Genomic DNA, 25,192 nt, shown 5'->3' with positions numbered 1-25,192 from the left:
TATGAATGTTAAGTATTCAAGCAAATTAGTTTCTCAAAACCACCTAGCCAAACTACAGGTCAGACCAGTATCATAATAAAAACACAGAGGGGCGACATTCAGACCTCCATCTCAGTCCTACATAGAGTGGGTGAGCTAGAAAGCAAATTGAAGGGTATTGAAAACAACCAGCTTAGTGCAGACCTAGTCGAGATAAAGTATGCCAGACCTTTGGATTTTGAATGGAAGGATGAGGAACTTTGGGTAGATGGCCTGGAGAACAGGGAATGGAGGAACAATCTGAGAATGTTTGGCCTCAATGAACAAAAGGAGAATCAACAGGGTAAGTGGAGTGGAAGTCACGGCACAGGTGAACTCCCTTTTCACTCAAAGAAGGGGGACACAAATGGACAATCTGAAAGACAATGGCAAACTAGCCCTTGTCCTCCTTGACGTTTCAGCCGCTTTTGATTTGGTAAACCACAATATTGGTTGAAGGATCTCCTGTGGGCAGCTCCACCACTCCAATTTTGTCCACAGACTAGACCTGTCGACCAAGTCAAAAGCCTGGGAAAGATCGATGAAGGCAATGAAGATCCGTGATTTTCTTTCCCAAGCCTTGCTCTTCAGGGTGCTGATCGCTAAAATGTTTGCCGCCGTACCCATGTTTTTCTTGAAGCCCGATTGGAATTTGTCGTTGCACGGGGCTGATTCTGCCCAAGATTGAAAGCGATTCAGAAGCAGACTCCCGAAGACTTTGCCAATGCAGTCCAAAAGGGCGATGGGGCGGTAGTTTAGAGGATCGGTGATGTCCCCCTTTTTGTAAATAGGGACAATGATGGATTTTGTCCACGAAGGCGGCAGAGATTTCTTTTTGGCACATTTCTGGAAGATGGATGCTAACAGCGCAGCCCATTCTGGTCGATTTGCTTTCAGATCGATGTTTGAGATCCCGTCCGGGCCTGCTGCTCTGGAGATCTTTAGTTTTTTAATATGATTGCTAATTTCTTGTTGGTCATCCAGGTTAAGCCAGTCTGTCGTCCGAGGTGTTTTTTCCAGGTTGGTGGTTGTTGCAGGGGCTTGAAAGACAGTGGTAAAGTGGGTGATCCATTTATGCTCCAGCATGGCGTTGATGGACAGGTTGTTATACGAGGGCGCCACGGATTTCAGCAGGGACCAGAATTCTTTAACTTTATTGCCGCAGATTGCTTTTAGCATTGTTTCCCATCTTGTTGGTGGAGTCGGTGTCGATGTTCTTTCACCCAAGTTTTGTAGGTTGATATTGCCGACTTCAATTTTTCTTTATTCCACGGATGGTTTCCCAGCTGTCTTTTGATTTTGCGGAGTTAACGTCTTTTTGCCACCAAGGTAGTGTCGCAAGTATGGTTTGGAGGCCTAAAAAGCGGAACTTTCTGTTTTGGTTTCACCACGTGTTTGAGTAACAGGGGCACGTAGTCAACGGAATTTGGGCCCTCTGTACTTCCAGCCTCGTCGTATTTTGCCTGCAAAGCTGTGACCGCTCGAGTTGTCAGGATTAGGCGGTTTCCACGTGTGTTTGGTTCCACTTCCATGGCGTACTGTGTGGGTTCTTTGAAGCGATTTGCTAAGGACATCGTCAGCTGGTTGTGGTCGCTGGCTATGGTTTTTCGAACCTCAAAGGTGTTTACTTTTGACAGAAGGGGTCTGGATACATAGATGTAATCTATGGTCACCATTAAAGATCCCTGTTCCCAGGTCGGGAGGCGGTGGTCGTTTGGAAAATAATGTAGGCATCATCTAAAATGTTATGCATTATCACTGAATTAGTCATAATGTTTAAAAAGAAATATGTTATTAGATGAATAAGTTGGATAAGGAAGGATAGAATAACACTTTAGAAAGGGGGGCACACGTTTCTGGGGGTATAGTTAGGAACAAAACTGGTTATGTAAATAATAGGCTTTTATTTGAGTCCAACTTTGGTGGATTCTTTTCAATTACAACTATTGTATATTTGTTTGTGGGGTCAGTTGGTCATTAGGGGGGGGTAAGATAATATATGCTCTAGTCTGTTGTATTACTAGTAAGAGTCTGAATACGTTATTGGGAACGCCATACTGTTGCATAAATGTATGCATTATTATAACGTTCACAATGAAATTATACCCGATGTTGGACAAAGTTTAAAATTAGTACTACGAAGTTTTGGAAATCTTTTGCAAGATGGGGTTGTTGTAATTGAGTACCTGGAATATGAAAGGTTTAAATTGCCCCAAAAAAAGAAAGCGTTTCTAAACTTTGGAGAGAAAAGGTTGATGTGGCCTTCTTACAGGAGACTCATCTGGTAAAAGGTACAGGGAACTTGCTTACTAGCTCAAAGAACACTAAAATACTGTTAAATTACCACTCTTCCAAGTCAAGAGGGGTAGGGATCTTATTTAGGAAATGACTGGGCATTTGTATAGTAAAAGTGAGTATAGATGGAGAGGCACGTGTCATATTAGTTGATTTGAAATATATGAGGGTAAGATTATTACATTGGGTTCTATATATGTTCATGTACTGGGGGGGAACTTCTTAGAATCCTTGGTTGCGCTATTGCGAGATATGAGAGGCGAGTGGTTGATCTTAGGGAGGGACTACAATTGTATATTGGATTATAAAATGGATAGGTCCTCGTCATGCCCTTTCACAGGACAAAAATCAAGTAAAGAATTCCAAGAATTTCTAGATGTATTTGACTTGGTTGACATTTGGAGAAGCTTGCATTAAAGGGGAAAGATTTCTCATTTTATTCCCCAGCACACGATTCTTTGTCTAGAATGGATTACAACCTTGTTTCTGATGGGGCGCGGATTGGGCAGCCATGGAGTAGGACATGCTTCCTGGCAGCTCCGAAGGATCCGACAATGATCCGTGAAAACTACCTTTAAAATCGCTTAATTGGGCCCAGGACTGGTTGCATACGCAGGGGAACGGGTGCTCTGCACACTGTATGAAGATCGAGTGAACCGCGGGTGGAATTCAGGAAGATTCACTCGACGAAGACAGCTGCTGCTGGATACTTTGTCTCACAAAATGGCTGACTACAAAGGAATCGAAACGGCAGCAACCGGAGCGGCATACTAAAGCTGGCAGCGGTTGGGAAAGTATGATGACGGCAAAGTAAAGCGGAACCCCCGCGGCGGTAATCCAAGCAGCTACATTGTGTCACTTCAGCCGCGACGCAGACTCCATGGAGAGCGAGCCGCCCTGGAAGCTAAGGGCCCGGGGACAGTGGAGCTGGCGCGGGGGGCTGGCGCGCTGAGCTGGGTGGTCTCTGTTCGCTCGCAGTAGGAGCCCTGCAGCACTCTGCGAGCGGTGCAAACCCGTGAAGATCGAGAGCCCGGGACACAGCGCTGGCACGAGGTGCGCACCCTGACAAAACCCTGCGCAGCCCCTCTGAAATTAATGGGCCGCGCCGGGATGGATGCATGAAGTGCTTGCCCGGCATTGATCAGCGAGAGGTGGACCGCTGTAAGAGGCGGCGAACGGTGCACGGCGGCTGCACACAGCGTATTACAACGGTTGAGAAGGGAGAACAAGGACACCCGGCAGCAACGGTAATCGGGACACACATGGGGCAAACACTAAACTGGCCCTATTGAAACTATGAGGAGCTGCTGATACAGCGGTGGGCTATAAGTTGCAGTTGCCCTCCGAGTAACCAAGGAATGAAAGGTGGACAATGCCAAATAAAAGCATAACATGTATGGCAACCTCAAGTGGTTGGGGTCACAGAAAATGATGAACTGACTACGTGGAGTATGTAGTCAGGTGGTTGCATAATGGGAAAGCGTGGCCTGTAGGACACGGTGGGACACCTTGATACATGGGAGGGCACAACCCAATCTGAGTAAGGGCTCAACAAGCATAAGCTAACGCCGGGGCTCATCCAGGATAATTGCCCTACGGGTGAGAAGGCACATCGTCGCTGAACTGACACAAAGAAGCATAGCTGACACACCCGAGTTTGGGCAACTTTGAGAGCACAAGGGAGGCCGCAAGATGGCGATGCGAGAGGTTGTGTGCAAGAACAAGAACAAGCAATCCACAATCGATATCTTTGCCAAAACTCAACAATATCCCGCGGCCATCACGCCCAAAGACCCGACAACAGCAGCGGAGGGCACTGCAGTGACTGAAAACCATCATATATTGGTGGCCATCACGGAGCTGAAAAACTCATGGGGGATAGCGATGTCAGACCTGCGCACTTCCCTGGAGGCCAAAATAGACGCAGTGGGCATAGAAGTCACACTGCTGAGGCTAGATGTCAGGGGGCTGGCGGAACGAACGAGCAGCCTAGAAAGTGCGGTGAAGACCAACACGGAACCCAGCACCGACAACGTAAAGGAGATCCATGTACTTAAACAACAGGTTGCCAACCTGGAGTCTCGGGCGGAGGAAGCGGAAGGGCGAGCGAGAAGGAGCAATATCTGCGTGGTGGGTCTGCCGGAGGGAGAGGAGGGACAAGACCCGACAGACAATGTAGAGAACCTACTCTTACAAGAAATAGGGGCTGAAAAACTCGCAGGGATTTGCAGTGGAGCGCGCACACAGAGCCCTTATGAGGAAGCCGCGGCCAGGGGCACCTCCCTGGGCAATAATCGCCAAAATATTGAACTATAAGGATCGCAAGAAGATACTGGAGTACTTTCGAAAAGGTGGAACTATCGAGAGGGCCTCAAGCACCGTCACGGCGTATCCGGACTACACAATGTTGGTCCGGAGGCAACGGTACTACTATGTGGTGATCAAAAGGAGGCTACGCGCGGCTGGGATGAAATATATGCTTCTGTACCCTGCGAAATTGAAGGTGGTGCACAGGAGCAAAATGTTATTTTTTTTATACCCCGGAACAAGCAACAACATGGCTGGATCTGCAGGGTTGCCCGGAACGAGATACAGAGGAGGCCCAAGACGAACACGATAAGTGACTGGGATACTGTATGCATACTGTTAAGGCGGAGAGTGAGCACCCCAGGGGTGCTTGATGCAGATTAGAATAATGGATGCGGCTAGGTGAGGCTGATATTTTGATGGGATACCGCTGACTGTAACGAACTTGAAGGACTGGAATATAGTAGCGCGAATATAGGCGCAAATTGTGCAGCAATGTGTAGTTAACCCGAAAGGAAAACAGGAGCGGCAGGGCAAAAGCACCCTACCCCCCGAATTGTAGTTGTAGTAGGTTAGCCATTAGGGCGGCCTCGCCCTGCAGTGCTTCGAGTACAGGCAAGAGCCAGAAAGAGCTAGATGCGGGGGAGCCTGAGATCCAGGGATGGAGCTGGGCAACAGTTGAGGGGAGTGATGTTGGGGAAGGGACGGGAGGTGGGGGGGGGGTTGGGAAGTCTGGGGGGTTTTTGGTTATGGGGAGTTTGCAAAGGGAAACAAGCCTATACTAATTGGATTGGAATTTAGAGTCAGACCGCACCTGTGGGAGGAGGTATGGAACTTGTATAGGCCATGGGTGACCTCAAAATAGTTACATGGAACGTACGGGGGCTCAACAGTTATTTAAAATGGAACAAAGTTATGTTGTATCTGCGTAGGCAGAAAATAGATATTGCGCTGCTGCAGGAGACCCACCTTACGAGGGAGAGAACGGATAAGATTGCGGAGAAGTGGAAGGGGGGTGCTGGTGGGCTCATCATACTCTGTTTATGCAAGGAGGGTGCTTATTTGGGTAGCGCCACAAGTCCCTTTTCAGCGATTGCAAGTAGTAGCTGAAACAGACGGAAGGATGGTTATACTGGAGGGGACTGGTGGAGAATAGGGAGATCAGCATAGTCAATACGTACGCCCCGAATCAGAACACAGCGGCGTACATTAGAACTTTTGCGTACTAATCTGAGCGCATGTGTAGGAAGCGCAGTGATCTGGGGAGGGGACTTCAACTGCGTGCTGAATCGGAGGGTGGACAGGTCGGATGGGATGAAGGATAGACTGTCCCCTAAAGCCAAAGCATTACAGACATTGCTGAGTGACTTTGGTATGGAGGATGCATGGAGGGCGAGACACCCTCAAGAAAGGCAGTATTCACACTATTCTGCCCCACAGCAGTTATTCACGAGCCTGGATTATGGCTTTACATCACCTGAAATGTCAGCAGAGATTACACGAATAGAGTACAAAGCTAGGGTCCTTTCAGACCACTCGCCCTTGCTTCTCGAATGGCAATACTGCCCCCCAAAAGCGAGGATCCAGACATGGCGTCTACGAGCGGAAGCGTTAAGAGACCCCTGTTTTAGAGAGGACTTGAGGGAGGAGATTGTAAACTATTTTGAAACTAACACTGGGAGTGTGGACTCGGCGGGAACACTATGGGAGGCCTTTAAAGTCGTGATGAGGGGGGGTAGCCATTGCTAAATCTAAAGAGCTACAAGGAGGGATTTTGGCTGAACTACAGAAGATGGAGGAGAAACTTGAGGAGGCTTTAAGGGGAGAAGACGAAAGTTTGTAAGAGGTACAATCCTGTGTATCCTTTCTGTGCATTGTTAAATGGGGTGTCTCTTGTAGGGTATCCTTTTCTGTCTTTAGATATAATTCCCTAAAGATGTTTCTGTATTGGAGGTTGGGCATGCTCACACCGAGACCCAGCCCTTCTTTATCTGAAATTCTCCAGAAACAAGAATCAAAAGAGCCTTTGTACCCCATGCGAGTGGCTGATATTCCTGCAAGGTTATACTCACACCCCAAAACTTAAGCTGTTCGAATAAGTATGTATGGTTCATGGTTACAAACCTTTTAATGTTAGGGCAAGTGTTGTGAACCGCGATGTGAGCACCAAGCCATGTGTCTTATGAATTTAGAAATTCACACATACAATCGTTTTATCACAGACTTGTTTATCAAATAAAGAGTTCTCTGATCACTGTTATATTCCTGAAATGCTCTTAGATGTAATGCAAAGTATACAGAAACCCTCGTTGGTGCTATTTTCCCCCATTTCCCACTTTCTTAGAGGTATTTTGAAAGATGACAGTAAGAGTATACCAGACTGTCCATCTTGGAATGATAACCTATCAGAAAATAATTAATATTGTTAGTCGCTATGTATTCAGGCAAGGCCTTCCCTAGGAGCAGATGACAGAAAAACCATTTACTTGAGCAGCAACAGCTGTGTTTTCACATTAGATTTCTTCTGTAAAGTACTTGAATTGCAATGTAAATAAACCCGCTTCATTTATATAGCAATTACTTATTGATATTGAGGGGTTTTGTCGCAGGACACTTTGGGAGTGATGTGTGCCTGTAGGAGAGGCGCATTCTAGTGTTTCGCCCTAGGCAACAAGTTGGCTAGAAACTGCCCTGTGCATGAGCGCTATTTGCACACTAGAAATATTTAGCATTCTACTGACTCGGAATTATCCTAAGCGTACACAAGATGCTACCAAAAATGTCACTGGCGTGAGACCTAGAGCCACATTTGCCCCCACATAGCGGTTGTCATCCTTCATGCTGCTCAGTAACACCTGACAGGGAATCAAAAGCAAAGGTGGCGTGAAAAAGCACTTACTGGCACATCAAAGGATGAATGCGCGGCTGTATGACGTCCATCTCTGGCGGTACGTTCCTTGCAGGAGCAATGTCAGTCCAAGAGACCCTGCCAACACTTACACTCCTTGGCAGGTAGCCCAGAAAATAGCACCAGGCCCTTCCCTTAGGGTGCTGCTCGTAATTCAGTGACGGTGCGTGGCCCACGGTGACAGGGGCTGCACTGGACTTTCCGGCAGTGCCACTCCCTAGATACAGCACACAGCAGCTCCAGCTGTGAAGATGGGTTCAGCGACACGGCTTATGGCGATGGTCGGGGAAGGTAGGGGCTGGGAAAAGGCTATCTCTTCCCTACAGGCTGCTTGACCCGTCATCTGCCAGCAACGTAGGATGCACCCAGGAGCCAGGTTGCGCCGCTTAATTCAATGCAGTTGCTACCCACTCCATGGTTTGCATAGTCCTTCAGGCCCCCAAAGTGCAGGTTCCTCTCCTCACCGCCAGTTTATCACCCTCCTCTAGTAGCAGGATCAGCCCCCTGCACCCCGCTTACCTTGCGGTTGGATCCCAGAATTCTCCGACTACGTGAATGCTCGAATCCTGGCTGCCGGACCCCTTGCTTTACCGGCGTCAGATTCACATATCTACATTTGCTGCCATGACCATTCCTAGTACCAGGTCCGTTACAGACCTCGCTTGTCTATATTTCACAATGTTCCCTAGCAACAAGATGCTCTCTTCCTTCTCCAATGTCCCGAAGCTCTCTTCCTTTGCTATTATGGCCCTGCTTCCGTCGGGGAAGTCTCGCCCTCACCTGCACGTAAATCGGCTTCCAATACAAGCAACCTTCGACCCAGGGTGCCGGTTCCCTTTCTTTTCCGGCAACAAGATCCTACGTTGCAGTGACCATTCTAAAGGGGCCGAGAACAACCATTCAAGTCTATTTCCCGTGTCTCTTTTAATATAAAGTTAACTGCACAGACTTCCGCCTGTCAAGACACTTGTGGCTCCCTTCCACAAGACACAGCAACCTGAGACACTGACACCTACAACAACAACACAAGCACCAGTAACAGCCGGGATTTCCAACCGGAACACAACCTCCCTCGACCCGGAAACAATCATGGGGGGTGGGGCAAGAAACCGGAGGATAAACAAGCGAACTGGAAAGACCTCATCCATTCGTTGGACACAGGCGGTGAGGTAGGAGTATAGAAATAAACAACGGACTGAAGCAAGTTACAATTCAGGAAGTGTATCTAAATTGTTATAAGGGTCTGGCATTTTACAGTTCTGTCCACTTTTGTTGCTAATTAATTCACCACAGTCCGCCGGCTTGTCGGGGTTCGAGAGTCTCAGCAGCAGAAGCAGAGGAGGTAAGGAAGATTGCATGTTTAAGTGTGTCCCCTACATGAAGGAGGAAATTGGATGGGGAAGGGATGGCTAGCCCGGGAAGGGACAGGGAGGGGAGACTCCAAAGGAATACGAATAGGGGGAAAGCAGTAGCACCTAACCGCAGTGGTCGACGTGTACGAAAAGAAGTAGTGGAATGTTTTGTTCTACCTGATCTGATTGTTTCTGATGTGTGTGTCTGAGCATAGACTGTGGAGCATGGAGTGTTGGGTATGTGTAGAATGTTATTATGTAAAGCCTCTGGGATTCCAGAGAGTCAGTTGGGAAGTGAAGCTTGAGCACAGGGGGACCAGTGGATGTCTCTTAGTTTAAGAACTTGTCCTCATATTGAGGACTTGTCTTATGTACACCATATCTACTCTTATTGTACTTACCTGTAACTTACGAACCCAGTAAAGCTGTCTATGTCCCCTGAGGCTCCAGAGTAATCTCTACAACCCTAAAACCTTAAATGTAACATGGAACTATGTTCCCTGCTGCCATGCCCCTGCTCTCCACACACAATCCAAACCCCCAAACAAACGCACCTGCACTTTAAGGGAATGTTTGCAAGCTTTAACTTCTTGTGTTTAATAATTTTATTCATTTTAAATAAGAACATAATGATGTACAACAAATCGGGGAGCTGAGAAAAGTACATCAAATATTCAAAGAACATGTTAAAACGGAGAGTCAATAAGCGTTATTTAACAAGCTTCAACTTCTTCCTACACTTTTATTTTCAAACAAATCCATTCCAGAACGGGTTCTTTTCAAAATAAAAGTGTAGAAACAGTGAAACTTAAAAATAAAAAGTATAGGAGCACTGCTCCAAGTCCCGACCGCCCGCCCACTTCGACCTCTGCCTAAAAGTACCCGTGCAAGAGGCAGTGGTCCAAGTGACTCCCCCAACATACATTCCGTTAAGACAGGGCATTAAGGTGAATCAGTCCGTGTTGGAGTACTTACTACCTTTTGCACAGGTACCGTTTGGGTACTGTCGCTTTTCCCTTTTCAGATTCCGTTGGCTGGTGTTGCAACTACCTTGTAAAATACAATAAGGTACTGGTAGTTGAAGCGAGTGCATTTAACCGTCCTTTATTTGTGAAGCCTGAAACATGAACGACAAGCATGCTGTTGACGGTCCGCAACAGTCGATTCATAAAATCTTCAACTCTTCTAGTAGACTTTGCTTGGATTGTAGACCTGGGCCTAGAGACTGTGGGGGCTTGCCCCTCTGATCTAGGCATCAGTCATCAATCTCACTCCTGTCACGTTCAACTCTTGAGTGAAATGACAACTATTGGCAAGTCCGCTGAGGCCTGAGTTTGGGACGGGACCTAGTCCCTGTTGGGGAAATCCCCTTTGAACTAGGTCATTACCATGGTGTGTGGACTGTTCTGGGTCTCTCCTTCTAACAATATCACTTTCGTTTGAGTCCTGCTCTGTGGAGCTGGGCTGGTACTAAAAAAAGCAAAGGAAAACACTTGCACACCAGTGGCCTTTAGTGGCCTAGTAGCCCCACGCGTTGAGGGTGGATGAGAGGCCCAATGTTGCAACTGAGCATATCAGTCGCTCAGTTTCAGGCAGGGCAAAGACTTCCTTGTATTCCCGAAAGGTCAGTGGGTGCCCATCCCTGTATAATTGCTGCAAAATCATCAGACCACCAGACTCAAAGCTCATGAGGTCACACCCTGGTTGAGAACTTGGATTATTCCAAATAGGTGTAATTGTGCCCCGCCTGCGAAGTGCCCTACCCAAATAGTACAGTATATTTCTAGTTTTTGCCAAGAACAGGAAACAGCAGTTCGGCATAAGGGACCTCTGCAGGAGGTGAATCAGCTATAGCGCCGAATGAGTTTGTTCAATTATTTTCCACTTTGGCTGACTAGTGGTGTCAACCCAGGCGACCAAGTGTGAGACCGGTGCTGCTAAGTTGTACACGCCATGAACCCCCAAGTCTGCCCACCCCCCGTGAGCCGCAACAGTACCCTCTTAGAGATTCTTGCCCACTTGTTACCCAAGTAATTTTGAGAATCCTCCCCCTGCAGTATGCGCAGCTCAGTATCAGGGATCCGAACTGGTAAAACCACACGGGTACATCAAGTGAAGGATAAGGTTAATTTGAATTGCTGCAAACCTGCAAACCCCATCTAATGAGATCAGAGAATTCTTAAATCAGGGGTGGGAAATTACATCGGAAAACCTCTGACATCCTGCTGGGGATCCAGACACCTATATAAGGGATATGATCCTGGGACCACCGTATCGGACCCAAAGCTCCAATCGAGGTTGTTTTACCTTGGTCACTGGGCTGTCCAGCATGTTCCGGAGGTTAATGTTCTCATCTCCCACATCGTGCCGATCTTGATTGAGCGGTGCGAGATCTACGTGGAGGGACTGTAGCAGGAGGATGGGAGGTGGGTTGAAGAGGTGAGGAGGAGGGACGTATTGCTTGGTGTTTTGGCGGGTGAGCAGGGGTATGCGAGATGAAGTGGATGGTTGGGATGATGGGCTGTACGTTGGGAAAGGCTGCGTTAGGGTGTGGAGGGTCTCGTCAGGCCTGCTGGTGCACCAGCACGCAGCTCCGATTTGGCCGGTGTGTGGCATGGTCTCTAACCTGTGGGAAGAAAACATTGGATTGTGTGACAGAGTAGATGGGGCACCTCCAACTGGGTTAAAACTAGACTTGCACTCACATGGTCTTTGGGCACCTGGTCAGGGGGAGGTGCATTTAGGTGTGGCAGTAGGAGCGGGTTTTGGGAAACCTGGATAGAGGAGGTGGGGGTGTGCAGTAAAACACAGTAGTAACTAGAGTAGGGATGCAAGAGTAGACATTAAAATGCAGTAGAGAGTAGACAGTAAAACACAGTAGCACCTTGGTTTGGGACACCTGTATAGCAGGAGAAAGGCCTAAATGGGGATGCAACAGTAAACATTAAAACGCAGTAGCACCTTGGTTTGGGAAACCTGGATAGCGGGAGAAAGGCCTAAATGGGGATACAACCGTAGACAGTAAAATGCAGTAGCAGTTGGGTTTGGGTCACCTAGATAGCGGAAGACATGCCTAAATGGGGTATAACAATGCAGACAGTAACTACAAGGTTTGGGATAGCAGGTCGGAAGGGTACGTTCCTTAGCTGCGAGTACAACAGTGGACAATTTGGGCCAAGTAACAATATGGCACATATAAGCACTCTGTCTAAATGCGAGATATTGCTAGCTATCACAATCTACATGCGAGATATGGCTGAGTGAATTACTTTGCTTGGCCATTGGATATGGCTGGCATACGGATGTGCAACACGATACAGGCTTTTAAATAAGATGGGTTGGACAGTTTAAAGGGGAGCAGCAATTGCTGGTCCACTGTCCAGACCTCGTCTACCTTGTTAGTCGCTGATGGTTGACTGCTGCCGGCTCCACAGGCTAACACGGCATGGAGGCTGCCCTCGGTTATCGGCTTAAAGAGGCACCAGGCCCAATCAGGCCATGGGGTGGGCTGTGAGGTGGGTAGGGGAGAGGGAACAAGGAAGACGGTTCTGGGCAGAGAGCAGGGATTGCAAACGCAGCGCACAGCGATATTAACAAATTAAAGGCAAAATGGATTTAAGTACAGACCAAACAATGCTGTGCACTCGGCTTACTGCATGCATCCCACACCACTCATCGCAATCAATCGGCCCACTGCAAACCTGTAGACCGGGCCCCTCGCAACCCGAAATCCTTGACTCTGCCACTGCTACGTACCCTCCAATCTTTACGAGGAACAGCCTCCTCACGCTGCGCACTCGGCTTACTGCATGCATCGCAATCAATCGGCCTACCGCAAAATTGCAGACTAGGCCCTACGCTACCCAAAATCCCCAACTTGGCCTTTGTCTCGCCCCCTCCGACTTTCACGAGGAACAGGTTCCTCCGATTCTGCACCTAGTTCATCCCACGCCTACCTCTCCACGCTTCCCAACCACTGCAAATGTCTCAAACACGCACACCCACCAGCCCCATCTGCAAAGCCATTAACTGCGTACTAATCAACGCTAGATCAGTCCCAGCACACGCAGCTGAAATCCTTGACCTCATAACCACCAGCGTCCTGGACCTGCTTGCCATCCCAGAAACTTGGCTCCACCCTGCTGCAGGCCCAGACCTTTCCATTGCTAACTCCCCTGGATTTACCATCCTAAGATGTGACATATCCTTTAAAATAGGGGGCAGCATCACCCTGATCTTTAAAAACACCCTCACCATCAGAGTCTTGCAAACCAATGTCATCCCAAATTGTGAATGCCTCACCAAGATATCCATGTCACCTACTGACTCGATCAGTCCTCCTTATCTACCGTCCACCTGGCCCCAGACTCGCTTCGAAGACAACTTAATGCAAAGTATCTTCACCTCCATCAAATCTAAAGTCATAATCCTTGGGTGCCTCAACGAGCAGCTGACTCATTGGCCACCAGCCTAGCTATAGCACTACCATGCCAGCTTCTCACAATGCTCTCTTGAGCCCACCCATGACCATGAATGTATCCTAAACTGGTTAAGCGACCTCAATTGTAACATCCCTGTCACCTCCCCCTGCCCATGGTCGGACCATCACATCATTGCCCTCAAAAGCCCCCACTTGGAGGAACGCCCCAGACCAGGTCACCCTGCCAAACCTGAATACATGGCCCGGCGCACAAAAAAACCTTCAACCCGACCAACCTCTATCCGCTACTTGCCACTGTGGTGCAACCCCCACCTTCAGCAACAGACCCAGCAACACTGGTTGACCACTACAAGCTATCTATCACACAAGCAGTCAACATGCTTGCTCCTCTCAAACTCAGGAAAGCCAAACCCTCACTTAAAAAAACACCTGGTTCACTCCTGTACTCCTTGAATCCTGCGCAAATAAGCACACTGCCGAGCTAGCTTGGGTAAAAGAACCCTCCCCGCCCCCAAAGCCCTCTTCTCCTCGCTTGCCAAAAACTACAAAAAGGAAATCCACGCTGCCAAAGCCAATAGCTATAGTTCCAGAATTGGTACTGCCTCATCCAACTTCCTGGACCTTTTCACAATTCTCCGGGAACGAGAGACCACCTGCCCCAAAAGTCAGACCTGACCGTAGATGGCACCTGGTGTGAACAAATCCAAGACGCCTTAACCGTTCAACTCCCTCAAAGGAAAAATCGCTGCCAAGCAACTACTCTGCTCACTAAACCAGCACCCTGACCTTTAAAGACCCACACCAGCTCCCCGTTCAGCTTCCACCCAGTCTCAGACATTGACATCACCATGATTGTCAAGAGTCTCAAACCGTCACGCTGCAAAGGCGACACCTGCCCAGCCCCAATCATCAAATATTGTGGCAAGATACTTGTACCCTTCTTCACAGCTATAAACGCGTCCTTTGCCACCAACTCGGTGCCAACTTCCCTGAAGGAAGCATGGGTCCTACCGCTCCTGAAGAAATCCTCCCTTGACCCATCCATCCTGAAAAACTACTGCCCCATCACTATGGTTCCCTACCTCCTGAAGATCCTGGATTGTGTTGCCTACATCCAGGTCCAACAGTATCTTGAGTAAAACAACATCCTGGGTACTCGCCAATCAGGATTCCGCCCCAAATGCAGAACCGAAACTGCCCTACTAGATATGAAAATACAAATCGATGTAATCCAAGACACTGGCAAACCGGCCCTCCTGATGTTAGACCCTCTGCAGCATTCGATTTGGTAGACCACCAAACCCTCTGCTCTCAACTTGCCTCAACAGCGAACTTCTCGCCACCAGCTACCAATTGGGTGAGGTCCTTCCTAGCTGACAGATCCTCTTGTGTCTTCATCAACGACTTCTCTGCAGAACCTACCCCTGTCACTTGCAGAGTCACCCAGGACACCTGCCTCTCCCCACCCTTTACAACATTTACACAAAATCCATCTTCGGCCACCTTGACCTACTTGGCATTTCATACACAAACTACTGTGACACACAGCTCCTTATCCCCCCTCTGGATCATACGCCCAGGACTCAGCAACCATAAACACTGCTTACAAGGTCATTCAAAATTGGATGGCTTCTGACCTACTCTGTCTTAACGACGACAAAACTGAAATCCTCATTGTCTGCTCTATCTGCACACTTCGCAACATTGATCCAGCATACAAGGAATTCATCATCGATGGTAACCGCATCACCACTTCTACTGCTGCCAAAACTATTTGCATCTACCTGGATGCCAACCTCAATCTCTCACGTCAAGTGAACTCAATCGCATCAGTGGCTGCCTACAGAGTCAAACTGCGTCATGCAAACAGGCCCTTCCTCTCCACCCCAACCGCCTAACTATAGCAGGAGCTGTCACTGGAGCCAAGCTCGACTATTGTAGCGCCTTATTTACTGTCCCCTCTGAACGAAACCTGAACAAACTCCAGACGATCCAGAATAATGCCCTCCGAGCGGCCATTGGCCTCTCCAAATCTGACTATATCTCAGCAGCCATGAGAGCTGCACACTGGTTGCCCATCCGGGAAAGGATTAAATTCAAACCATTGTCCCTGGACCACCGATGTCTCTCCAACACTGCCCAGACTTACCTCTCACTATGCGTTGAGAAATATGCCCCTACCCAGATCATCAAACTCTTACCTCCTGAAGACCCCCAACATCAACCACCTCTCAGTAGGGGGTAAGAGCTTCCCGGTCATGGCGTCAAACCTTGGAACAATTTTCCACTTGCACTCAGAAAAGAACAGGTCTACAGGACATTCTGCAGACACTTAAAGACATGGCTGTTTAACTGACTGTATTCCTCCTAAGACTATTGTATCCCCCCACTGCTTTGTCCCACCCCCCTTCTCCTCCATTTTTCCTTATGTCACTTTGTACCCTAGTGTAACTCGATCCGAGTATACCAAGGGTTTTGTGTGCTGTAGCAAATGCAAAAATAAAAAAAATAAATGCCCTCTTCATATACTCCAGTCTTTACTTTATCCCCCGTCTCCTGGGAAATCTCTTCCGAATCTGGACAGGCTTGTAGTTAAAAAAGAAACCAAGTTAATTCCTTGTCTTGTCTGAATGTTCCACCTTCTCAGCCTCGGTTAGTCATTAGACTTTGTCAGCCCTGTTCGTTCTGTTCTTCGTTCAGCCCCTCATGGGGGTAAGTGGTTTCTCAACCTCGGAGGGTTACAGGCCTGCTCAGCACTGCTTGTAGCTTATTTCGCTGCACCATTCCTGGGTTTCTGGTATGGTCAGCCATATGTGGGCAATGTGCCTGCTCAGCCTTCATCGGTAGTTTCTTTCTCCCAACCCCTCCTAGGGTTTTCTGCTCAGCCTTGGGTGGACTATGGGCCTATGCAGCCTTTCTCTGTAGCTTACTTCGCTAAACTTCTCTAGGGGTATTGTTATGCTCTGCCCTGTGCGGGTTCCTGGCTTCTTCGGTCCTTCCGCAGGCTCGCCCAGTCTGGGCTTTTCTGGGGCCCCAACGTTTTCCACCCGCTTTTGGAACAACAATGCGTACCTCGCTTCCAGTGGCGGTGTGGCTTCAGTGTCTTTGGGAAGTGTGCTTCCGCGGTTCAGACCTCTCAGCGATCTGCGCGGTTGCATCTCCCATTGGTGGCCTCGTTTCTAGAAACACTGGCTCTGGATATCTCTTCAGCGGGACGCCAACCTGCTGCTCCTGGTGGGATATCTTGGTTCCTTCACTTGTGACGATACCAGGCTGCAGGTTCTCTGCTGAGCACCAAGTGGCCGTGTTTCGCTTGTTTTCTCGACTCTCCTCTCACTGCATTAACAACATGCTTCTCTAGGCAGCCTGGCATTTCTTGCGCTCCGACTGCTTTTCTTCAATATTGCTGCCATCCAATGGGAATTGAGCCACCCCTCCCGCTTCAAGGCAAGTTAAGACGCCATTGTGTGGTATTCACCAGAAGGCAGTAACGAGTACAGGTTGAAAACCAAGCTATCCACATTAAAGGGGCCCTGTATATGATTACCTTGTTCCATTCCCATTTAACCAATAAACATTGAGTACTTAGACGTAACAGGAGGTGGGATGTAATTATTTGGGAATTCCTTATACCGGGGAGAGGGGTTACCCACAGTGGGATTCCGCTTGCCCTGTCCCGTCCCTTAGGCAGGGTATTGTTTAGCGGCCTCACCTCCTTAGTTCCAAAGGGGAAAGAGGGTGGCTCCCTCTTTGGGAGAAGGGATGAATTCCTTGGATTCATCACACTTCTTATGAATTGTTAGGACATTTTAGACTATGCTATGACGGGTTATGGCAGAAGATTGCTGGGATGTATCAGTTGACTGGGGTCTCCCTTATGAATGCCCACTGACCCCATAGATATTCAAACTGCAGCATCACTCAGGCTTATGTAGGTTGAGAAATCGAGCATACACGCATACACACATCATGCACTTGCAACCGTCAGTCATCCTCACACCACACTGAAAGGTGCATTCCAATCACATTATTACTGTGCTGACCGGTTCTGGTAAAGGATAGCCCACTATGTTGATTTGTTATGCTACACTGCATAATAATTTCATGCACATTTCTAAAATACAAACATGCCAAATATTTATAATTCTGCAAACTCACCCGGGCTAGTGTCATTAGCCAATCAGGTGGCTGGAATGGCGACCGAGAATACACATTCTTCGCCTGCTGTTTTCAGCCACCCAAGGACCTTCCCGGGTTGTGCCGCTTTTTTAAATTCATTTATTTTTTATGTGGGGAAGTAACAGGAAGCCTCTCCCTGTTGCCCCCCCACACTCCCCTCCCCCCAAAAAACAGTCCTTACCCCTTCCTCACCCCCTCCTTCCCCGTTTACCTGCTGACTGGAGCTTTCTGATCTTGTCCTGGTCTGGTCCTGGCACTCCTCCCATCTCCCTGCCGCCATAGAAATGGAAAAGTGACTTAGTCCCTTTTCTGTATGGTGACTGGTGACTTTTTTTGGTATCAGGTAATATTATCCCCATATATATGGTCGCCATAAATAATATCGCTGGGAAAAGGTTGTGGCGATATTATATGGGTGACCATATATATGGGGACAGGGGCAAAATAAAAATGTAAAATAAAAAATAAAATTGGGGGTGTCCCCCCGCATGTTCCATGCAATAATGTCTCCACAAAAAACGGCAATTTTTCGGCGATATTTTTGCATGGCGCGGTTTTTGTGGCAACATTATTATATGGAACCCTTTTTTTCCCCTCAGGACCAACACTAATCTCCAGAGGGGGGTGTGGGGGGAACATTTGCGCCTCGGATAAACCCCAGGGTGCAAATGGCTTTCACCCCTCCTACTGTGGGAGGCGGACATGACCTTTAATGTCCCACAGCCTTCGCAGAGAGAGGACCTACCTGGGCTCAGTCTGGCGTGCCATTAAAGGCTATGTCTGTCCTCCTACCCCGCTCCGCCCTGAGGGAGTGAAAGACATAATTGCCATTTTACAAGCTCCGACGATCCGGATAGATGGAAGGCGCCTTTTTTAATCTACTCTTCCGAAGCCAGTACTAACTGCCAATAAACCTTCCTACATTCCAACCAGATGCCACATCGCACCACACCACCATAACATTGAAATACTCTGTGCAAAATAACCTTGACCATAGCCTCAAAGTACGTGGAAAGCTTGCATGTGCAAGACTGGGTCACTACACAGTCGCACTATAAGTATGCCAACGCCCTTGCCCCCGCCCCCCAAATTTGTCCTAGCTGGGTCTTATCAGAAACAAGTGCCTCAAAAAATACCCAGAAGATTACTCAATTAAACAATATAACTGATTTTGGCTTTTAATTCTCTTCTGTAAATGCATAGTCTGTACTTTGCAAGTGCCCTTCCAACCATGGCCCAACCTGTGTGCCACTATTATTTGTAATCTACACAATACTGTGCATCACTTATAATCGTATTTAATTTCCATCTTATTTTTGCAGTCTGATCCTGGCTGTCCATGTGTTTTCAATGTTGTCCCTAAGTTGCAAACAGGAGGCAAATGACAATGGGAAGCTCGGATAACACACAAGATGTTTATGTTGCTGTGATTCGTCCAAAGAATATTGCAAGCCTCAATTCCCATGAATATCGAGCAAAATCATATGAGGTAAGAAAACATCTTTTTTTTTTCCAAGACCAATCAGTGGCATCTCCTTGTTTTACCATGCACACATACTGCAGAATGCTTCTTTTCTGCCTTATTGAGTCAAAACAAGTTGTCCCCTTTCACAAGATATTTTCTATTCGTCACAGTATTCTTCTAGATTAAGCCATCTCGTGCTCCTCTCTTACTTCCCATTAGTGCGCCTGTACCTAGAGACATCATAGTACATCTTTCTGAAAGTAATTGATTCCTTTATAATCCTGTCTGCCACGATAGTCGATTTGAGATGAGCTAATAATATGTGACGCATTGACCTCGTATGGAAACTAAATTCAGTCGATATCATTGGATACTATTATTTTAAGATTGGGAATTTTGTATACTACGGTTGCCTTGCTAAGCAGCAATGCTTTAGAGATTGAAGCTCTATTGGATGAATTCAAAATCAAGATCCCTGGAACAGTCGCTTCAAAATGGGTTTATTTCTTATCTTCAACATCATCCTTGTCACAAAATACTGGATTTAAAGGTGGGCATGGATCTTCAAGTTTATCTTCCGTACAACTATTTTCAACTACCTCCTTATGTTGGTTTTGGTTCTGTGTATTGATCTCTTCTGCTCTCTTTCCTATATATATATTCTTTGTTACATCTTGTCTAGCATCAGGTTGGATTGTGTTCTTAGTCAGAAAGGGGTGTATGTTTTGATTTTTGTCCCATTAAAAACCAAGACTCGAGATGGCCACCAGGGGGCGCATAGGTAATGGCTGCCTAGGATCCGTGCTCCCGCCGAGGCTGGGACTTTAATGGGGATTGGGCCACCCCGCCCCGAGACCCCCCAGGCGGATTCACTGGGCCGGTCCGTGTCGGTGACCCGACCCCCCCCGCCCCCGTGGCGCCCCTGTCCGAAAGAGCAGAGCTCGAGGTCCTCGGGGGGGGGGGGGGGAGGGGGGTGGAGGGGGGGACCAGAGAACGGGCCGTGACGGAGGTGCGGCCTAGAGAGAGCATCCGGCTCATCGACCAGGGAGGAAGCGCGGTCCGAGAAGGCGGTGCGGCCCACCAAAGCTAACGAATTCAGCGGGTGGATCCGGGGAAGGGGAGACGGGCTGCCAAAGCAAGGAAGCCCGCCGACCGGCATCACCCCCAACAGACTCTGGGACGCGGGAAGAAGAAGCGGCCCGCTGAGGTGAGGTGGCCGACCAGAGGGGTCGGCCCCTGACATCACTGAACACCCCCCCACCCCCGGCGCCGGGGGGCACGCGCCCGCTCCCAGAACAATGACCCCTTCTAAGAAACTTGAGCCTTCCCTGCCCCCTCCTCCCCCCCCCTCCCTCTCCCTCTGAGTCAGAGCTAGTCCCGGCAGAGCGGGCCCGGCGGGAGGAGCGGCGAGGCAGTACCAATCCCGGCCTTCGGGTCTCGGAGATTGCGGTAACGGGCCCCGACATCCCCGGGAGCCAAGCACAGTGAAGACGGGGCGGCCCGGAAAAGAGGACATCCACCCGCTCCGGCCCAAACAGGTGGTAGCCCCTGGGCCTAGTCCCAGTGCGTGTGCTCACCAGTCACTTCCCGGAAGGAGAACAGAGGCAACTGACAGACAGGGGAACGGCGCCGGCGGCTCCCCCACCCTGCAAGACTACACCGAGACGAGGAGAGGCTCGGGTGTGAGGCCCCCACCCGGCGTAGGTGGGGCGTGTGCCCGCCTGGAGGCCGCCCCTCCCTGCACAAGGGTGGACAAAGTTGAGGCTAGACTCCTACAGGTGGAAACCAACCAGTCCTCATCAGCGGCCCAGGAGGGACAAATAGACATGAGGCTATCGGCCCTGGACAAACGGGACGAGGAGAGAGCCAGGCAGATGGATGACTATGAAAACAGGGAGCGGAGGAACAACCTAAGATTTTTCGGGATACCGGAGACGGAATGTGTTAGGGAGAATTCTCTGTTAAGGCTAATTTCCCAAACCTATTGAGTCCCCCAGCAGCTTTTCTGGATTTTTGGGGTTTATTTTTTTCTCCTGCTAAGAGTGATACTCTTTTTCTCCCACTCTTAGACATGATTTGAGATATCCTTTGACTTTGTAATGTGTTTTATGGGCTATGGGGTCTTTTACTCCATAGGGCTTCATGTGTTTTTGGTATGTGTTACACAGCACCCTCCGTGCCTTAACACAGGAGTGTCATAGTGACCCCCAAACATAGACTCCGTACCCTGGGACTGACTACTGTTTCCCAGGGCATGCAAAGTCACCATTGGCTTTACTTGTCCTAAATTGTGAACAGAACCAGTACAAACCATCATATTGTGGGCGTATTGGTAGGGGCAATTCGATTGCCCCTGGGTCTGTTGTTCGAGGGGGCACTGTCCAGTCCCCCCTGAGCGAGTTTTGGCTGGTGGCAGTGGATACTACTTTTTATATTCGACCGCGAATATATTCCTATGGGATTTTCCCATTGTTCGAGGCTAATACTTTTTAACATAGCCTCAAACATACCGCCGGTTTATTTATTTAATATTAATTCACCGGTTGGTATTTTTTGTCAGAACTCTGTTCCAAAATGGCATTTGTGTTCGCTTCTGTGACTCCAACCCGAAGTTGAGCGCTTTGTTCCACTTTAGGCGGGCTTCTGCACAGAAGCCCTCCAAAGTGGTACCACTCTGTCTGGGTACCACAGGGGGTGTGGGAGGGGGTTTAGGCACCCTGGACTGAGTTGCCTTAGCAACTCAAGTCGCACTCTTGTGTGATTGGCCCAGTGGTGAGCCGCCCGGCTCACCACTTAGCATGTTTGAGTGACAGCTAGGACTGATGAATGGGGGTTTTCTGCATAAAAGCAGGGCTTTGGGGACTGGGACTTCAGACGTCGCCACAGGACCAAAGAATCCGAAGAGGGAGAAGCTGAGCCGACCTGCAACGACGACACCACCGGTGGAGCCCTGCTGAACCGACTCACCACTTCTTCCAACGACAGAGGAGATCTTCACCCCGAAGAGTCTTCTTCCTTTGACTGGTGGGGATAACCAGTTTGCCTACCTTTTTGCCTTCCCGGATCATCTCGTGGCCGCCTTGCCTGTGTCAAGCACCCCGGCAACCGGGATACCACGTTTTACCACTACTGCGAATAAAAGAGTAGTACCTTTTTAACCGGAGAACTCCGCAGCTGGTTTCTTCCCTGGCAGTGCAACAACCTTCAGCTTTCCTCCACGTCAGATCCTCTCTTCCTCTGGACGGCGCCGCGACTTGCATCTACTGCCAGGAACAACTGCCCCCGCTGGAGGATTCTCTCCCCTTTCAAGGTACTGTGTCCGCCTGGCCTCCCTCGCAACGGTCTGTGAAGGGTGTCTCGTAAATCCTCATTTTACCACTTGGGTTGGCCCTAGGCTGGCTAACTGAACTTTTCTGAGCTGAACTGATTCCTTTTTAAACTCTCTGCAAGACTTTCCAAGCCTTTTAAACTGTGTGATCTTGGGCGCATTGGTGTTCTACTCTCTCCAAGATGGAGCCTGGCCCCTGAACTTTTTGCTCACAAGTAGACTTGGACTTTCCTGCCTTGCTGAGTGCTTCTAAAGTATTGTGTTGTGTGCTTTTCCTAATTTCTGCCTTTTCCCTCCCTTTTTCTTAACTTTTTGGAGTGCCATCTTTAGTTTAGTGCTCACCTCTGTCTGGAAATAAGTGGTGTTAACTAAGACTTGTCTAATAAGGAATAAGGGATGTGTATATATATTAATAGTGACTGTTTTTGAACTTGCTTAAAATAATAGTGCTAGAGTGTTTCTAAGTGTGTCTTTAAATAAATAATTATATACTTGATACCAAAGCTCTGGTCAGTGTTTGCTTGTGCTACTGTATTTTGGTACATCTTGTATACTCTATATACTGTCTAACTCTTCTTGAGAGAAGTCTGGCTGCTCAGCCACAGCTACCAGGTAAATTTGGGTGGTACAGACTGCTACCAATTGGGTTTACTGCCAACACCTGTAGTCTTAAGCCTTTTGCAGTGGTCCCTAAGTGAACTGCACAGGTTTCTGCCTAACAGAAGGGGAATCTGAGAGGGACTTAACCCGAGTGGTGAGAGACATCATTACCCTGCTGTTCGCAGAGGAGATGACCACAGAACTCATGTTCGACAGGGTGCACATAGAAAAGGGGGAAAGGCGGGAAATCCCCGGTCTGTCCTAGCCCGATTCCACTACTACACGGAAAAGGCCAAGGTCGTGGAGGAAGCAAGGAAGGTTGGGGTGATCACCTATAACAACGCCCAGATCTCCATTTTCCAGGACCTCTCCGCTTACACCTTGGCCAAACGCAGAATGTGTCGCCCCATAACGCAACTACTCAAGGAGAGGGGGGTGCGCTACAGGTGGGGGTATCCTTTCTCCCTGACCTTCGAATATATGGGCCAATGGACAATGCTGGTCACCGAAGAGGATATAAGAGGGGCCATCCGGGACTATGTGTACCCTGGCACCAAAAAAGCAAGTCCAATGGGGGCAAGAAGTTTCAAAGATTAAATACCCCCTGACAGAGATTCAACTCAAGCTGAAGCCAGGCTGGGCGCCATTGGCATTGATTATCGAGTGATCGCTTAAAATTCGCATTCTAAAGTAGGTGATTGCCGAAGGGTTCCAGAGATAACACCCGTTGTGTGGCCTTATCTTAACATTTGGGGCGTCTCCTCAGTTGAAGATAACACAGTTCAACGTACCTTTTGTACTTTCTATTTTCTTTCTACCTTACATTTATTTCGGGGGTGGGGGAGGGGTTGGGAGAGGTGGGGGGAGGGCTTGACCGCAGCTCCCAGATCATGAGAGAAATGCCTATGTCATTGAGCAGAGTAGGGGCGCGAGCGCGAATGAAACAGGCCGGAAGTCTGATAGTGAGTCTGTTGATGAAGGGGGATGGGGGGGTGATGCGATTAAACTGGGTTCCCTTAATGTAAAAGGGTTAAACTCTCCCCCAAAAAAGAACTATGTTAAAACGCACCTTTAGACTTGCCAACCTCGACATCTTGTTTATCCAAGAAACCAAGTATAGGCAACGGGAGGAATTTTGCAGTTAGAGGGGGAGGTACAGGGGGATCAGTTTGGGCGTGAGGGCCGAATAAGAAGGGTGGGGTGGGCATATTGTATCGTGCCTCCCTAGGCCTCCAAATAATAAGTTTGCACAGAGACCCAAAGGGTTCATTTCTTATTATACACGGATCTGTCGGTTCCACGGTACTCGCGCTGTGTTCAGTGTATGCTCCCAATACACGCCAATTGGCTTTTCGTAAGGCTTTTCTGAGGACTCTAGAAGTAGAGGGGAGTGGCCCCATTATTTGTGGTGGAGATTTTAATCAAATCACTAATTCAGACCTTGACTGGCGATCGTATTGCACGGGGGCTTTGACTCCTCCAGATAATGGAGCTTTTCAGCAGCTTTTAGCACCACAACACCTTATAGATGCGTGGAGAATTACACACCCACAGGGCAAAGCCTACACGTTTTACTCAACGCCTCACCAAACCTTTACCCGTATTGATTACATATTTCTGGACGAGCGCCTTGAACATTTGATCATTGACGCGTCCATTGAAATTGTGGGATGGTCAGACCATGACATGGTTACACTCGATTTAGACCTGGAGCGGAACAAAGTGGTAGATAAAAGGTGGACGTGCAATGACACGCTCTTTAGAGATGGGCTTTTCCGGAAAAGCCTGGATGAAGAGATGCGCACCTTTTTTGAGCGAAACAACACTGGTGAGATTGCTATTCAGATCGTCTGGAAGACTGCAAAAGCTACGATCAGAGGTCTAATCATAGCGCAAGGCTCATCAGTTAAGAAACGGAGAATGCTAAGGGAATCTCAAGTCAGGTGCTTAATCATTGAGAAGGTGGGAGACCTTGCTAGAGAGGGGGGAGACTGCTGGGACGAGATAAGAGATAAGGGCACTTAGGAAAGAACTAAAAGATATCTGGGAAAGTAAAGCGCCAACGCGTCTTCGATTCGTGAAGCAGCGATATTTTGAGAAAGGAGATAAGGCGGATGCACTCCTAGCAGCCAGGCTTAGAAGGGAGAGAGCGCATAGGGCAGTCTTGAGGGTCAGGACCTCCTCGGGTTCCGTACTGAGAAACCCAATAGACCTATCAGCCAGATTCACCCAATTCCATGAGGAGCTCTATGCCTCTGACTCTCTCTCCACCCCCGAGAGCAGGGAGGAGTACTTGTCA

The 25,192-nt window shown here is 48.6% G+C and overlaps 2 protein-coding genes across 4 annotated transcripts in view; one reads left to right on the top strand and one right to left on the bottom strand.

Moving 5' to 3' along the window:
- Positions 1-8,601, bottom strand: part of ANKIB1 (ankyrin repeat and IBR domain containing 1) — a 2,153,692-nt gene extending 2,145,091 nt beyond the window's left edge. For all 3 annotated transcript variants that reach the window (XM_069648430.1, XM_069648432.1, XM_069648433.1), the window contains exon 1: positions 7,520-8,601. The gene's annotated coding sequence lies outside the window, so the exon portion shown is untranslated. The remainder of the gene's footprint in view (positions 1-7,519) is intronic.
- Positions 8,602-8,674: 73 nt separating this feature from the next.
- KRIT1 (KRIT1 ankyrin repeat containing) overlaps positions 8,675-25,192 on the top strand; it is a 1,383,280-nt gene continuing 1,366,762 nt past the window's right edge. Inside the window, exons 1-2 of the mRNA XM_069648434.1 lie at positions 8,675-8,870; positions 18,823-18,989. Of these exons, the coding sequence (XP_069504535.1) occupies positions 18,882-18,989 (108 nt within the window). The 5' untranslated portion in view covers positions 8,675-8,870; positions 18,823-18,881. The remainder of the gene's footprint in view (positions 8,871-18,822; positions 18,990-25,192) is intronic.

The sequence above is a fragment of the Ambystoma mexicanum genome, chromosome 2q (assembly GCF_040938575.1).
Source record: "Ambystoma mexicanum isolate Mex_15411 chromosome 2q, UKY_AmexF1_1, whole genome shotgun sequence".
Lineage (NCBI taxonomy): Eukaryota > Metazoa > Chordata > Amphibia > Caudata > Ambystomatidae > Ambystoma > Ambystoma mexicanum.
Note: the sequence above shows the minus strand (reverse complement) of the source record. Positions and strands in the feature narration are given on the sequence as shown.